The sequence below is a fragment of the Phytophthora sojae genome (genome assembly GCF_000149755.1).
Source record: "Phytophthora sojae unplaced genomic scaffold PHYSOscaffold_3, whole genome shotgun sequence".
NCBI classification, from domain to species: Eukaryota; Oomycota; class Peronosporomycetes; order Peronosporales; family Peronosporaceae; genus Phytophthora; species Phytophthora sojae.
The window spans coordinates 10,250,652-10,267,914 of record NW_009258117.1 but is presented as its reverse complement, the minus strand read 5'-3'; the positions used below and the strand labels follow the sequence as shown (position 1 = coordinate 10,267,914).

Below are 17,263 nucleotides of genomic sequence, written 5' to 3'. Positions count from 1 at the left end.
TAGGGTGCAGCTAAGAATGGGCATCTTGGTGGCTGTATTCACATCGGCTCGAGTACCGGCCAGAACGAGCGTTGGTTCAAGCCGCTAGCTACAGTCGTTCTCGCGTCGAGAATACCCGCAACCAACTCGGGGTGGTCCGGTTTCTATTGATGCACTGCAGGACCAGTAGCGCGACTGCTGCTGTGGCGGCATTACGTGAAAGACATTTTGATATGATGCTTCTGCTGCGCGCTCACCGCCCCAATCTCAGCGGCGATGCGGTAAGAAACGTAAAGGATGGATTTGACCATTGGGTAAAGTCTTCTAGCGTAGACCAGGAAATTCGTGAATGGTTCGACGAAAATTACCCAACCTGAAAGAACCGAACTACCTTTCCTAGGGACTTTGAGGCACAATGGTGGTGTGACTGCTATTTAGTTTGTTAGCGGTACTTACCTTACGAAACGGAATCGATATATTATTGCGAGTGCACAATAACAATATGCGTAACGACGTTGACCATCTTCAGTACCAGTGAGTTTTATACTGGGATAGGAAGCAACGTTAGTGCTGCTATCGCAGACCAAATCGGATTATATCCGTGGTACATCACGTCAAACGATGACCCCTCTTGACATCTAACTGGTGCATTTTCTTGAAACCGGTATGATTCCGGTGCCGCACTGGGCCCTCCAAAAGGTTTATATGCGTGGGCGGGCAAAATGAACCGGTAGGATACTCATCACACTTGTATGACGCCGGTGCCGCACTGGGCCCTCCAAAAGTGGGCAGATCGAACCGGTGCGCTACCGACGACACTAGTATGAATCAGTACATATCGTGAGCTGATGGACGAAGTGAGGTAAGGACTTAAAATAGCACTAGATATAAGCATTTAGCTGCAAACAGATCTCGCAATTTTAATTTTCTAAAGCATTGCCAGTTGATATCTAAAGTTTTACGGCAAAATTCCGGGCAGTTGCTGCGGCTGCGAAGCAGGCGCAGGAGATGGCCGTAGCTAATAAGAAAAGTAATTAATAAAAATAAAAAGAAGGGTTTTATACTAAAATCCTCCTATCCTAGCCTTCGCGGAGCCCTAGTTGACGGACTATTAACGCTGATTACCCTCCGAAGACAGTACGAGCTGATTGGAATTGACAGCACTGGAACTTCAAGTACCACTTGTTCTGTAAAAGAAATGCTTTGACTTCAAAATGAGACTTGCGCGCTACGACGTATTCTTATTACTTGGCCTTTATATGCCCTTGTAACCACTTCAGATCTTTCTTCGGCGATTCCAAACAGATTGCAACAAGATGAATCGGTTTCTGATCCAGTATCCCTGTAAACGCCATTTTTCACCTATTTTGCTTGTAGTAAGATGCAAGGGTCGATGAAAAGCTGTGCCTCGATTCGGTCATTATTATGCCATAGTACATGTACAATGTCTTATTGCAGACATCAATCGACAATTGTTTGTGTCTGATAGTCCTGTGCATGCGCTTGCCAAGCTACGCTTCGGTTCTCAGCCTGCTAACCTGTCAGTTTAGAATATATATTTATCTATGAACTTGAACTATCGTGCACCTTACTATTTCGCCCCAAACGGTAAGTCCGAAGTCGTGATCAGTTACTAGCAAAGACTACCTTTGGGATGCAATTCAGGTTGGTTAAGTTTCAGCAAACCATTTGCCAGTTTCCTCATTATCCGCAAATGGCGTTCCCCCCATGTTTCCCCTGTCTTTTCTTTTTGGGAGTTGGGTGTGCCGCACTAGCACAATATCTAAAAACAATTCACATAGCACGCCAAGCCTGATATTGGCTTTACTGTTGGAATCTAGAAACTAATTAACACAGCTGGCTGCGAGTAGCAGGGGGTAGTTTTTTTAAGTCAAAATTTGTGACTATTAGAGTATGTCCATTTACTAATATATCACGATGAGTACGGATTAACGAATTTGCATCCAGCGATAAATCGGCAAAGCATTTAGGGTGGGATATTTTGCATTCGGACCGGACCCGACGCAGTTCACCAGGGTCTGTAGTGATCAGCACCACCGCACGATGAGCATGTGTAATGGAAGCGAAGGCGGACAATCCACTATTTTACAGGTAGCAGCACGTTGTTTGCTATCCGCAAAACGAAATCGTGAGGAGACTTTCAAACTTTGGGTTAGCTCTTCGCGCCCTCGGGAAACATAGTTGTATGGAGAGATTCATCAAATGGTACCGTAAGTAGCGCTCAAAATTCAAATGAGGACCGCCGAGGTACTCTCGCCTTTTTAACTTCGTAGTGTAGTACTTCAATTGAAGTATGTTGGCTAAATCTGTATCAATCGTGACATGCTTCCAGTACGCAAGCAAACTTTGTGTCGCCTTTTAAGGTTTATCATTCTTTGTTTGGTGGAATGGCGGATGTAATTGCGCTCGAACTCAATGTCTGGTCAAAAATTTCAAGACAAATTTAGGTAATTAAATGTAAGGATGAACGTTGCAGGAATCTACATTATGAAGAACAATAAGGTTAAACGGCATGCCCACTAACTACATGTAGTAAATCAACTTTTCTTCTTCTGAAGAACAATAAGGTTGATGTCAACCTTCGGGAAGTGTAGCACGATGTACAACGTTTTATTTTTGTTTAGAGAGAAGGCCCCAGGTACTTGACCTGGTGGCGTATATTTAGGCACTTATTTCGCGGTGAGGCGAGGCCGATGAAACCTTTGTCGCCCAGGGGGGTTCGTATAGCGCAGCCCAAGACTGTTCCCCAGGGGTAGACCCAGAGAATCGACTTGAGAGTCAACAGCAAGAAGATGGACCCAGATATTCGCAGCCGCAAAGCTTTAAACCCTGAGAATCACACTCCTTGGTTGGCGTGGGTACCTTGTGTAATCCCTGTCGGCTCGTTTGTCTTCGACGGAACGGCACTCCACCGGTTGAAAATGTAGCCTCGAAGAAGTGCGGGAGCGCACGTCTACTTCAGAACGCACCTCCACCCCAAAAGGCAAACCCAGAGAATCAGATCCCCTGAAACCCAGAATATCACGAATTCAGGGTCCAGGATTTCAGTCAACTCTGGGACTTGGAACTCAGAAGACACCTTACCCAAATGCCCTCCTAGCTCGATAAAACCAACAAATACGGAGTATACAAACACTACAACTAGCCGTCACTTATTCTTTTGGACCCTTGGACGGTGGGTCACACACACACTAGGCTCACTCGAGTCTGAAATTCAGGGGCCTAGCTCCCCTGAGACTCACACAAACGCGCACCACCTCCAATAAAGGAGGAAAATACAATCACTATCAGTTACCTTCCCTTCACACAAGCAGTCAATACAAAATCCTGGAGGCGACTACCTAGCACCCCAGAATACCCTCTGGAATAATATGAAATGGGCTACCACGAGCACAGCAAGTGACCCAACTAGGATATGGAATAGATGGATCACCCCAGGAAGCTCAAGGCCGTCGCTGGTCACCACCTAACTGGACTTGAGTTTGATGGAGCCCACACAGACGGCTGTCCTTCACCGTTGATGTGCCCTTAGCGTCCCGCGGTCGTAGTCTCGGGTCCTCCGGATTTCCGTCGGCAGGCTTGGCCGAAGTCACTTGCGCAGTACAGGGTAAAAGGAACTCTGTTTGGTTTTTATCAGCTACTTCTCTCTCTCTCTCTCTCTCTCTCTTCTTCGGGCAAATATCTTCTGTTCACTATGCTTGGGGTCAAAATGTCTTGTCTTGAGTATACCTTGGGATCAGCGGTCCAAACTTGCGATCGGCTTGCGAATCCATTGTCGCACGGCGTCGAAAGTGCCAATTGTGGGTCCTTAGACTTGGTTTAGTATGGTGCAGGACTCCCTCTCGACTCCTCGAAAGTATCCAGTCTGTGCATCCATGACGGTTCTTCAAGGTCACGCATCATTTTGACTGCAGACTGGCTTCGAACTGGCTCGAATCCCTGAAAACCAGGTGACACTCAGGGTCATCTTCTGAAATCCTGGGAATTCTGAGGAATCCTGGGGAACTGTGGGGATTCTTGGGTGTTTGCTCGGGAAACACTTAAGTTCAGTATAGAGAGTCTGGATTTATGGTCCAAACCCAGAGAATCATCTTTGGAACTCTGGGTCACCTGCACTCAGGGAGGTGAACTCTGGGTCATCGTGCGGCACTCTGGGTTTCCGTGCAGCACTCTGGGTAACAAGTCTGCTACATTGCAGGCCTGCGTGCATCTCCACAAAGTCACACTTTTAGCGGGTTTAACGGCCTCCTGCGCATGATCATGGCGGTAGTGGGTTGATTCTCAGGGTAATTTGATCCTCTGGGGCACTCTGAGCCACAGCAAGATGAGGCGTACTCTGGGATACATTCTCCAGAGACACTTTCCGCCAGACTTTAGGCACTCATCGTAAGGGAAAGTCCGCGGCTGGACTGAGTGTTCTCTGAAATTCTGGGCGTGCACTCACAGGATTCACACTTCCAGCCAGTTGGGCCCATCTGCGGTCAGACGCTGGATTCATCCCGAGAATTCACTTCTCTCCCACAGTCGCCATCCATGTCACACGGGTACAGCCGCGCCGTATCCAAGTCATCCACCAATCAGCATCCGATACAAACTCCAGGTCCCAGAGGTGACGGCACATCGTCGGCAATTTTCTGGGGACCGCCTCGTGTCAACCGCCCCTCCTGGTCCGGGTCCATCAAAGAGGAAATCGCTCCGAACTGGTGAACCATGGCCAGGCTACAAAAACACACATGTCCATCCACCGTCGACTTCGATACGGCCGTTGCACTCTGTCGACTCCCAGGGTTTCACTCACTTTGGCGGCACCCTGTCTCCCCAACGGTTGGTCAGGACCTATCTTCAAGGTTCTCCTCTCAAACGCAAAAACTCCAACGGGCAATGCGCGGTCACACCGCCATTTCACAGATCGTCAACATGGCGGAGAGCGCGCCTTCGGACGGCAAGCAAGCGACGGTGCCAGCTCAAGGCACGGTGCCCCCCGGCAGCGCACCACCTCCGACACAGCAGCGCACCGGCGGCACCCCTGCGAGCACCGCACCAACAGGCGGCGGCAGCGGCCAGGCGGGTAACTCAGCGTCCGGCGACACTTCGACGGGCAGCACCAAGACGGGCGTGACCAAGTGCGTCTCCTTCTCCAGCGCCACCGGCAAGACCTCCGACGCGGACATGCGCGAGGTCGATGGCAACGCCTCGACTGACGCTGCAACCCAGGAAACTGCTGACGCGAACTCAGAGTCCGAGGCTCCAGACGCAGGCGGCGTGGCTCCGGACGTGGACATGGAGGGCGCCCCTGAGTTCAAGTTACCACGACACGCGACGCTACAGGACGTCAGGGGAGTCATCTTCGCAGGCATGCTTCGGCAGGAGGAGGTCGATCCCCCTGACTTCCTGGTCCCTGAACGCCCCCCGCACTGGAAACTGCCGGCTCCGCCGAATCTCAAGACCAACGCGTATCTCGTGGGGTCCCAGGGATCGTGAACGACATTCGCGCGGGCGCGTTCGCCATGGAAGGCTACGGCGGCGCGACCACGTTGGTCGGCTTCGAGGAGCCCTCCGACGAGGATCTTCAGGGGTTGAAGGAAGTCTGTGGCGCCGACGCTGGGATCGATGTCCTATGTCCACGTCGTTCGCCTTTATCTTCCTTCTCACACACTGCCAAAGCCTCAGCAGTATCACCGTCTCCATAATCAAATCAAGTCAAATCACATTCACGTTTTCCGTCTCCAATATTCACACATTCCGTCGATTTTCCCCAGAGTTTCACAGTGTCACTCAGAGTTTCCCCTGAATATCACGTGTAACTCTGTGTCATTGTCACCCCAGAGTGCTAGACTCCTGGGTGATCATCTCCAGCCTGCATGGCCTGGAAACGGGCCCGCGCTCTTGCGCCTTGATTGAATTCGTAGAGCAGGGCACCACAGTTGAGCTTCGACACAGTCAACCACTCGGTCTCATCATACCCCTTCCACTTCACAAGGTACTCACGAATTCGTCTCGCTGTCCGAGTCCGTTTAGTCCATCGCAAATCCAGGATTCGCTCAACTTCGTACTCATCGTTCGCAGCGTCGGGCTCCCAACTGTCTTCAGGCAACAGCGCCGCATCAAAGTCATCATCCTCGTCCACGTCGATCTCCACAGTGGGCCGCTTCGGGAATAGTGCTCTGGGTTTCAAACGGCTCACGTTTACCCAGGGATTCTTGCGATATCCTGTGTTCTCGACCCTGAGTTTCACGCGGAAGTTGTCATGGATTTCCTGAATTCTGAAGGGGCCATGCCACATGTGAGCCAGTTTGCGGCTCAGCCCGGGCTGCACTTTGGGTATATACAGCCACACAGCATCACCGGCTGCGAATCCTGCCTTCAGTCGTTCGGACAGCTCTCTCCACTTACTGGTTTGTTCGGCAGAGCGCGCGCGCTTGGCCTTCTTCTGAAGATCCTCAGCGCAAGCTTGTGCATAACTATAGTCACGCTGTAGCTTCCTGCGCCACTCGTACGCAGTGCGCTCCTAGATACTCGAGGGCCTGGGTCCTAACATTGCAGACACCGTGCCGTGTGTGTCCCAGCCGTGCACCAGTAAAAACGGAGTGTCCAGGCGAGTGGCATCGAACGATGTATTCAGGGCAAACATCAGGCGCTCAGCATGGTCGTCCCAGTCACTCTGATCCGCCTCAGCAATGTACGCTCGAATGCTGCGCACGACAGTCTGCACCGACCGCTCCTGTTGTCCGTTCGCCTGGGGGTGATACGCCAGAGTGGCTCGCTGCTTGCTACCCAAAAGTTCACGGAAGCGCGTGAACACCTCACTCATGAACCTTGGGTCTTGGTCGTGCCTCAGCATCGAGCTTGCGCCGAATCTCCTGAAGACCTGCTCTTCGTACACTTCAGCCACATCTTGCGCCGTGGTGGAACTCATGGGTTTACACATGACAAATCCTGAGAACGCATCCTGAAAAAGCAGCAGGAACGTGTTCCCACGGTCCGACTTAGACAAGTGTGTCGCGAAATCCATAGACACAACTTCAAAAGGGCGCCTCGGTTCGATGTTCCCAGGGGAAGGCCCTGGATTCTGAGGGCGCCCCTTGCCGCTGGCGCAATCCACACACTCTTTGACGAAAACTTCCACATCAGCGTACATGCCGTACCAGTAGAACCCAGAACGCAGCTTCTCGTACGTCCTCGTGATCCCCTGGTGCCCACCCTGAAAATCTTCGTGAGCGTAATGCAGGATATCCTGTCGCAGAGCTTTCAGCACCACGAGTCTGAGTTCGTCAACCATGTCTCGGGGTCGATCTCTGGTGGACCGACTCAAGCGGTACAGGACTTCTCTGGAATCCAACACGAAATCATCAGCGACCTTCGCGAGTTTCCTGGCTTGAGCGTGCGACAGCTTCGTCGTGTCTCCTTTCAGGAAATCCTTGAGTTGCAGCAGGTGATCATCTTTGTCCTGGCGCTTTGGGCTTCAATCTCCTGAGTCCGCGCCCAAGTCATTACTGCAAACACTTTGGCCGCCACAGGCAACGGAGCGCACTCAGGTCCAGGGATACCCAGAGTTTCGACACCCTGAGAATCACTCCCCTGAATTCCAACGTTCAATAACACCTTCGGTCTTACCAACTTCTCGTGAATCTTGGACACCAACTGCAAATGTGTTCGTTCGTCAGCATCCTCCACCTTCCAGGATTCACCAAGCGCGAGGGTCTTAGACGTCAGGTAGTCTGCGGCCTGGTTAAACTCTCGCTTGACATGCACCAGCCGCACAGACTTGAACTTCGTCTTCAGCACTTCATACTCGGCCAGCTTCCTCTGGAGATTTGGCTGATTGCAGTTGATGAGACCCTGGGCTTGCTGGATGGCAATCCTGGAGTCTCCAACTACAACGATATCCTGAATTCCACGCTCAATCGCCAGAGTGAGGCCCTTCAGAAGTCCATGATACTCAGCGTCATTCACAGTCACGTCCTCCAGGGTGAATCCCTGGGCATCCAGGATTTCCCACCCGGGGACATGCCATAGGATGCAGCCGCAGCTCCCTTGTCGCGTGGAAGTCTTAGCGGCGCCATCGAAGCTCAGGATACACCCCTCGTAGTCCGCTTCCAGCATTTCCATACTGATAGGCACTGGAGGTTTAACGCGCCCCTTAGCTGGGATCAGGTTTTCAGCGATCTCATCCAAGTGTTCTCTGGGGGTAATACCCGCACCCAGAATTGCAGCCAAGCCGTCTTCATCCCGTTGAACTCTGCGTATCTCCAGGTTCCAGTGGGACAACTTCAGACCCCACTTCACCGTTCGACCGTCTGCCGACTGCGAGGTCAGCAACCACTTCAACACAGAATATCGCGTGTAGACGACGATCTTAGGACTGCCTTGTAACAAAGACATAGACTGTGTGAGAGGTGTAACGTCTGGATCCACATAATGAAATCAAGTCAATGTGCTAGAATCAAGGACAAAAACCGAAACGTGATATGTTATATATGACACTTTCCAATCTGCATTTTTATCATGATGTACAACAGAGGACAGTGTACAAGGCACCCCCCTTGTAGAACGAATCAAGGGCTTTCTGGTCATAGCAAAAATACGGTTCATCTCGCAAAATCAATGCCGGTATAAGCCTCTAACGTTTGGTCCTTTTATTTGTCCTTAATCTGGGGCCTGTTGGGGTTAGACGTCATCCACGTGGATGAGAAGTGGTTCTACTCCGACAAGGACCAGCGGTCGTTTATCGCGTCCAAGGACGAGTCGTTACCGCTGCGAGCGCGCCCCAGCAAGCAAGACGATGTTCCATGCTGCAATTGCATGCCCTCGGTACGTTAACCTCTATATTTAAATATTTTTCATTCCCTAACACCAGTAACTGCTTGCTTCAGGTTTGATCCCCTACGACACGCGAAATGAGACGGGAAACTAGGTGTCTGGTCGTTCACGGAGGAGTGTCACGCAGAGCGGCGCAGCAAAACCCGTCTGAAGGGAACTCCATACGAACGCAATCTGCCTAAGGTTGACCGTGCAGTGTACAAGGATTTCATGCTGCGCCTTCTTATTCCAGTTATCAAGGAGAAATGGCCGCGGCGAGACCGACGGAAGATTATCTGGATTCAGCAAGATAACGCCAAGCCGCACCTGTCACCGTTTGACCCCGACATTCTGGCAGCAGGTTTGGAGGGGGGATGGAACTTCAGACTAACATGCCAGCCTCCTAACTCATCTGACATGAATGTACTTGATTTGGGAGATTTTGCCTCGTTGCAGTCGCTACAGAACCGTACCGCTCAAATGAAGACCGAGGAGATAACGCGCGAAGTGAAGCGGGTGTACGACAACATGTCGTTAGAGAAGATCGAGAACATTTTCCTGTCTTTGCAGAATTGCATGCACTGCGTGCTTGCCTGCAAATGTGGCAACGAGTACAAGTTCCCTCACATGGGAAAGGAGAAGCTGCGAAGGGCAGGCGTACTACCACAGTCGTTGTCGTGCGACGTTGAAGTCTACAACCAAGCCGTGGCTGCGCTTCGTGAAGCAGACTACGCTGGTCACATGTTTTTCTCTGAGCAAGACGGTTCGTAGAATTAGTATACCCGCCTAATTTGATAATACGTCGATTTACTCGATACAAAAACCCATCGACCTATCATATAGCTTACCTGCGTTTATTATCGGCATGGGCATAATCAAACCCAGCCTTCCGTCTATCCTAGATCTGTAGCCTGTATTAATACTAATACATGTACAGGCTATAGATCTAGGGTACAGGCTGCAGCCTGCAATGAGCTGCCATTGTCAACGGTTCATTGCCGCAATGTGTTAATATATGTACATTTCAGTAAATACAAGTGCAGTACATGTACAGTGTTAATATGTCCGGTACTGTACGTTCTGGCATGCGTTACTTGGTCATGCATTGCAATACTGTAAACACGCCGGCAGATTACTTGGTCATGCCTGGCCAGCAATCACGCCAATCTTCTCGAGTGTAACCTGTTTGCATTTGTGATCCTTACCGCATCCACGCAACTACTGTGCGATACAGAAGTGTTGTAGCATTGAAAACAGTTCTTTCGCGTTGCAGGTTTCAAAACGTCCTACCCGAAACTCAGGTACCTCCAAGCACCGAAACCAACTGCTGTGCGAACCACATTTCACGAAATGCGTCGCAACTTCGTTCTGGTGCTTCTTCTCGTCTTTTGCGCCGGCCTCCACGCGGACCTCGCCCGTGCCGAAAGTGCTGTGCAGGGCACTATCTCAACTCCTAACCGCGGCAACATGCACCGAAACCTCCAAGGCAGCACAGATTTGGACGACAAAACTGTGGACAGCGACAACGGTGTGGAGGATGAAGAGAGGGCCTCTTTCTCTGCAGGGCTGAGCAAGATTAAGCTTGGGGGCTGCTTTCCAGCTCCTTGAGCTGATGACTTTGGGGACCTTCTTCAGCGACGCGACCTGCTTGAGAACGGTAGCATCCTTCTGTAGGGTGGAAACCTTGGAGCTACCCAGCCGAAGGAAACTCTTGATCTTGCTCAGCCCAGCAGAGAAAGAGGCCCTCTTCATCCCCGCTGTGTCGTAGTTGTCAGCTGCCGTGTCTCTTTCTGCGGTCAGTCCGCTGTCTTGGAGGTTACGGTTAGCGTTGCCGCCGTTGCCAATTAAGACGGTGGCTTCGACGGCGTTCTCAGCACGTACAAGGCCGACGTGGAGGCCGACGCAAACGACGAGAAGAAACAGCAGAACAGCGTTTCGCGTCATTTCGTGATTTGGTGCAGGTCGGTGTTTGCAACTGGAGGGGAATTGGGAAGTGTTTCGGGCCTCGGGTACGACTCGGTGGTGTCCTCCAGCGCGATACGAGCTGTTTGCGATGCTACAATAGTTGCATGTCTGTTGTGAGGATTACAAATGCAAACAAGCTCGTCGAGAAGATTGGCTTGACTACTGGCTGTTGCGAAGTCAGCAGTCTCTTCCGGATACAGGACGAGTCTTTCCGGATAGAGGCGATCTATGAGGCAAAAGTCGCCAACAAGCTCGCGAAACACTAATACACACACTTCGTTATTTTTCCCGAGCCTCACAAGTCTCCCTCAAGTCCTACGTTGTCGACCAGTGTCTATACGGAGTCCACTGGTCTCCAACTCCACGCTTCCTCGCTCAAAGTCACCGTGAATACTCGCGTCTACTAACGTTGGCCTTATCTGGAGAAGGCGCGACCATATTTGCAACACTGTAGAGCTTTCGTGTTGAGGCAACAATGGACAGCAGACAGGGAGTCAATAGCGACGACTTTAATACGGATCATGACGGTGCGCAGTCGTCTCGACTTACCAGCAACGAGGTTGGCGCAGTTCGCAACCTTCTGGGAAATTTACCTCGGTGGGAGAACGTGCTAAACACTCTCCAGAGGGACCAAACCCTGCTGACCGAGTCCGTCGCAGCATTTGCGAATCGAGTGGAGGCTCGGCACTATGAGAGTAACGCGCAGGCAGCGCGCACACAACAGCTACTGAATCAAGTGATTGAGCAGATGCAGCAATTTGCCAACCAGAGCAGCGCTAGAAATGGACCAATTGCATTCGGAGGTGAGAAGTCAACGTGCCGAGATCGCAGAGCTGCGAGCTAAAGTTGCGACGTTGCCAAGCTCGCTGGCTGGAGCTGGATCTGAATCTGCTAACGATGCTGAACTTTATCCTGAGTGGGACGTGTTCGGCAATATGCCGCCAGGCACGCCTGAGTACTCAAGTGAAGAACTGGAGTCTCGAATCGCTAAGAGCTTAAGGCAGAAAGAGACCCCCATTTTCGCAGGCGAAGACAACGAAGATATCGATGTCTACGTCCGCCATATGATTTTGTGGTACGGAGGCTTTGGGTTGGTTTTACGGCAGCCACAAGTCGATGTCCGGGTGGGGCAACTGATGATGAATCACACAAAAGACAAAGCCAAGGCATGTCTCGTGCGGGAGTACACTGGAGAGTGGCGTTGGCGTTGTGTCGTGAAGAAGTTGAGGCAGCGCTTTCTTACGAAGTCTCGCGCGGAACTGGAGCGGTGGAAAAAGCCAACGACGCGAGCTTTTTGTTCTGAGGAGGACGGAGATCGCGTATCGCACGAAGCTGCGACTCCACCAGAGCTACCGTCCGAGAAGAGTGCGCATTATTGTGCTAGGTGGGGATTTACCAAGCACGTTTCGCTAAAAGCCGCCCGAAAGTTAGTTCGCAAGTCCGACGTGGAGTTTGTGCCGTTAATACCCCGAGACTGTAAATGCACTTTATGTGGAAGTTTTAGTGGAGCAAGGATATTCGCGGTCAGTGGCATCGGCATCTGTAGCAACCGAGAAGCAGCACCGTCAACTAGTGACAGATCTCGAAAGTTTCAAAGATAACCCAGGGTACCCTCTGCTAAAGGAGTTTTCAATGAGATTCCGTGATGAGTTGCCCATCGGCCCTACGGGCGCTACGGGCGGCAGCCGACAGGAGGGAGACATGGAGGCTTATCCGAGGGTTTCCGCCGGTATGGTTCGTCTCGGTGGGCGGCCTCCTGTGCATGGCGAGCACGAGATGGAGGTCAAGGAGGGTACTGGGGCAGTATATTGGCAGCAGTGGAGACTATGCCCGAGCCAGGAAGCAGCTCTTCGCGAATGGATAAAAGCCATGATAAAAGCAGGGCTTATTCGTCCGAGCAAGTCACCACACGCATCACCCACCTTTTGTATTAAGAAAGCTGTGGGCTGGAGAGTGGTGCATGACTACCGTGCGATGAATGAGCGTACAATCCGCCAATGCCACGTAAGGATGCAATCTTTGACAAAATGAGTGGAGCGTTTTGGGTGAGCTGTTTCGATCTTCTCTCGGGGTACTACCAGCTACGCATGAGAGAAAAGGATATTCCGTACACTGCCTTTCAGACGCCGGATATCTACGTTTTCACTAAGCAGCAGGACGTGGAGTCGCATCTGGCAGCTGTAAGAAAGGTGTTTGAACGCTGTCGCGAGAAGAAGTTGTATTTGAAGCTCTCAAAATCAACATTGTGGGCTGCGGAAATTCCCTGTTTGTTGGTCGCCAAGGCGTGCGCATCGATCCTGATAAAGTTCGGATCATCCAAGAGTGGCCGGAACCAAAAAATGTGCGCGACTTGCAGTCGTTTCTCGGGACTACGGTGTATGTGCAGAGATTTTGCAAGGCGTACTCGGAAATCAGCGCCCCAGTGTTTGAATTGGTGAAGTCGCGAAAGAAGCCATTGCTGGACTGGACCCCAGCACACGCAACAGCGTTTGCGTCGCTTAAAACGGCTCTAAGCAACACTTCAGTTCTCGCCCTACCCGAATTTTCTAAGCCATTCTGCATCAGGACCGATGCATCTCGATTTGCGGTGGGTGGGGTGCTATTCCAGCACACAAGTGAAGGTGCGGAGAGGCCCATCGCATTTTGTGGTAGAAAGATGAAGGAAGCAGAACTGAATTACCCCACACATGAGCAAGAGATGCTGGCGATTGTGCATTGCCTGCAGATTTGGAGAGTCTATCTACTCGATGGAGGGTGCCTAGTGGAGACCGACCATCATTCGTTCTTACGCAGAAGAGCATCAATCGCCGTCTGTGTCGATGGTATGATCTACTCGCTGAATTTAATTTGCGTTTCCGATACATTCCTGGGACCACCAATACCGTAGCAGACGCCTTGAGTCGACGTCCTGACTTTGAGATCGATTTCTTGCAGCAGAAGCAGAGACAGGTATATGCGGCAAGGCGACTGCAGCCAAAGTCGCTATTGGCAATGATCCGAACAGCTCAAGTAAAAGCGGGGTACAGCAGGACCAAACTACCTGAAAAACCGAGGGGTCCTGGTAAAGTTGTGTTCGTCGAAGAAGAAAATCTTGTTCGATGGGTTTGTGGAGATGAATCCCGTATTTTCATTCCGCAGGATGCAGAGGAGCTCCAAAATACTATTTTGTGGGAGCTGCACGATATTGCGAATGCGGGTCATCCTGGAGTGGAAAAAACACTTGCGGCGGTCCAGAATCGCTTTTACTGGAGGCGAATGCACCGTAAAATTCGCCAGTATATTTCAACCTGTGAGTCCTGTCAGAGAAACAAGCATCGCACAGGGAAGGCACCCGGCTTGTTGCATCCTTTGGAAATCCCTACGGGTCGGTGGACGTCAATAGGAATGGACTTCGTGACAGGCCTGCCCGAAACTACTAGTGGCTACGACACGATCCTAGTCATCGCGGATAGATTGACGAAACGTGCACACTTTATTGAAACTGTGGCAACTATTTCGGCTGAAGACCTCGCAGAGCTTTTTGTGAAAGAATATGTTCGACATCATGGGGTACCGACAGATATCGTCTCAGATAGGGACCCCAAATTCACCTCGAAATTCTGGTCGTCGTGTGCATCCATCCTCGGAACGAAACTAAAGTTGGCTACGGCACACCACCAGAGAACTGATGGGCAAGTCGAGCGAATCAATGGCATCCTGTCCGGCTACCTACGACACTACGTGAGTGGTTTTCAAGACGACTGGGATCGCTACTTAGCACTGGCAGAATTCGCATACAACAATCGGTATCAATCTAGCATTGAGATGAGTCCGTTTGTCGCCGATTTGGGGTATGCACCCAGGATTCCTACCGATTTAGCGCTCCCTGCGGCCCGAAAAGAGCCTGCAACCAAGTTCGTGGCTCACTTGGAGAGTATTTTGCGTTCGTTGCAGGCTCAACTTTGATCAAGTGCAGAAAAGATGAAGCTTCATTATGATAAGGGGAGACGTGACCAAAAGTTTGATATCGGAGATATGGTCCTGGTCTCAACGAAAGATTTCAACACTAAGACAGTTGGAGCTGTGCAGAGAAAGTTTGCGTCAAAATGGATCGGCCCCTATGAAGTGATTAAGATTTTTCATGACGGAGCCAGCTACGAGTTGGATTTGCCCCATGAGCTGCAGATTCATCCGGTGTTTCATACGATGGTGCTGAAAAAGTTTGTGAAGGATACTTCTGGGTGTGTTCGCGATTCAACCATACCGCCAGTGCGTCTCAAAGATGGCTCGGAAGGTCATCTCATCGAGAAAATTATCGATCATCGTGTAACCCGCGACGGCACCGAGCAGTACAAGTGCAAATGGGTGGGCAGAGCTGACGACATAACCTGGGAGCCTACATCAAATTTGCTGTCAGTGCCTGGATTAATTCGAGAGTATCATCGAAAGGCGAACGGATTGCCTACTCGGGTCTCTAAGCGGCTGCAAAAGCAAAACAAGCAGCATTACATGCGGATCATCCGCAGATGGAGCACCACACGAGCGGAGGGAGTCCCTTCTTGAAGGAGGTCGTGTTGCGAAGTCAGCAGTCTCTTCCGGATACAGGACGAGTCTTTCCGGATAGCGCCGTCCGTCTTCGAGGCGATCTTTGAGGCAAAAGTCGCCAACAAGCTCGCGAAACACTAATACACACACTTCGTTATTTTTCCCGAGCCTCACAAGTCTCCCTCAAGTCCTACGTTGTCGACCAGTGTCTATACGGAGTCCACTGGTCTCCAACTCCACGCTTCCTCGCTCAAAGTCACCGTGAATACTCGCGTCTACTAACGTTGGCCTTATCTGGAGAAGGCGCGACCATATTTGCAACACTGGCCATTCTCAGCAAAGTAATAATAAGCCAGAATCTGGTTACTACTGTAATACGCTGCAGTACACGTACACTTGTACAGTGGCAATGGACGATTGACAGCTCCTTGCAGGTTTACAGATCTGTGATAGATGCGACTCGCATGACATACATCGGGATGCTGGGTTTGATAATGCTCATGATCGGCCGAGTAATAATGATCATGGGGGGGGCACGCCGCTGTATGTATATGAATTTGTACCATACCTCACAGAATTGTTGCAATGGGTGTAGCGCGGTTGGCACTCTCGTGAAAGATAAATAAATATGCATTCTTCATGTTCAGATTTAGCTCGGCAATTTCGACAGCTAGACCATGAGCTACTCAAGGCTTTCTGCTGTCTCGTTCAAGATGAGGCAATTGTAAACCTCGACTCATGTGCTCTTGGAAAAGCTAGTTATTAGGCTGGGGGTTCTGTGCCGAGGCGGCCAAGAATTTGCTCTATCTTCTGCACCGATGCTTGCTGCTCTAATATTCGGTAGGCGAAGCCCAAACGCTTCAAACTTTATGTTAACCAGCGAATTGAATATGCTTTCTGTGTTAAGAAATAGCTACGAAACGAAGCCAAATGTTGAAAATCTTGTTGTGATATTCTATCTATTAACCATTCTTTCTGTGAGGTACAGTACTCTAGTGCGATTTGTACGTTAATTTGAAGATGCTTAGAACAACAAAAATCCCCATCCTTTCGACAGCCACGTGGGGGTCAAGTAGCTCTTCTCTCCGACTTTTTCTTTCAATCATGCGCTAAAAGCACACGGATAAGCATAAGGGCTCTGACCATGACATAACAAACAACTCGGTTGCCATGGACGAACCCATGAAGAGGAATTTGCTCCACGGTTGCTGGAACGTGATAAAACAAATGCCGAGTGCTCAGGTTCCGACCGTGGTCTCCGAAGCTACAGTCACTTTCGACTCCATTCGATACACCGCTGCCTACGAGCAATTTATTGTTAAGTGATGCGAAGGGTACGACACAAATTTCCTGAAAGCTCGTGTAAAGGACAACGATTCAACGGGGTATCAAAGGCAAAATATTCGGGCTATTTTGTTGTGGTCGTTTACTACTCCACGGTAACATCCAAGTTGTACTGCTGCACCTGAGGCACTTCAATACTGAAGTCGACGCCATGAGAATGATCTAGAGATACCAGCCAAGACAACTGATCGATAGTACACGCTGAACGTCATCAATCTTGCCACGTTCTCTTGTATGGCTGGCATGGGCCTGTGTCATCTGCGCTTTCGAAATGCTCACAACTGATTTCTTTTATGTGAGTGCGCTCGTGTTTGCTCGAAACTACCGGAAACTTGAAAAAAGGTGGCGCGAGCTCGTGGCTGGGGAGGCAGGTTTGTTCTACTGTAGTATGACTGAAACATATCCTAGCGCAGCAGAGCCGTAGATCGATGCACTTTGGATGGCTTCTTCACTAAGGTCGCGTCCAGTGATCGCTAAAGAAACTGCGGCAATGCGGCTGACGACCGGTTCATTCTAACTGCACCTGCGCCCAGTGTGCTCGGCATTACCCGAACCAACACGACAACCACTTAATTCTCTCGCAATATACATGTACTACTAGTACTCTGTACTAACCACAACCGAGCTGTAA

At 50.6% G+C, this 17,263-nt stretch overlaps 3 protein-coding genes across 3 annotated transcripts; 2 read left to right on the top strand and 1 right to left on the bottom strand.

The window, feature by feature from the left end:
• Positions 1-4,917: 4,917 nt before the first annotated feature.
• Positions 4,918-5,481, top strand: PHYSODRAFT_249603 (hypothetical protein; the record flags this gene model as incomplete). Its single annotated transcript, XM_009527038.1, has 1 exon — positions 4,918-5,481. One exon carries the CDS (start codon positions 4,918-4,920, stop codon positions 5,479-5,481), a length of 564 nt encoding a protein of 187 aa, XP_009525333.1.
• Positions 5,482-10,245: 4,764 nt separating this feature from the next.
• Positions 10,246-10,743, bottom strand: PHYSODRAFT_299810 (hypothetical protein; the record flags this gene model as incomplete). The annotated part of the gene is made up of 1 exon (XM_009527037.1): positions 10,246-10,743. The coding sequence occupies one exon, from the start codon at positions 10,741-10,743 to the stop codon at positions 10,246-10,248; it is 498 nt and encodes a 165-aa protein (XP_009525332.1).
• A 938-nt stretch (positions 10,744-11,681) lies between these two features.
• On the top strand, positions 11,682-11,933 carry PHYSODRAFT_455669 (hypothetical protein; the record flags this gene model as incomplete). Its single annotated transcript, XM_009527036.1, has 1 exon — positions 11,682-11,933. A coding segment is annotated over one exon (252 nt), but the record flags the coding sequence as incomplete, so codon positions are not given.
• Between the last annotated feature and the right edge of the window lie 5,330 nt (positions 11,934-17,263).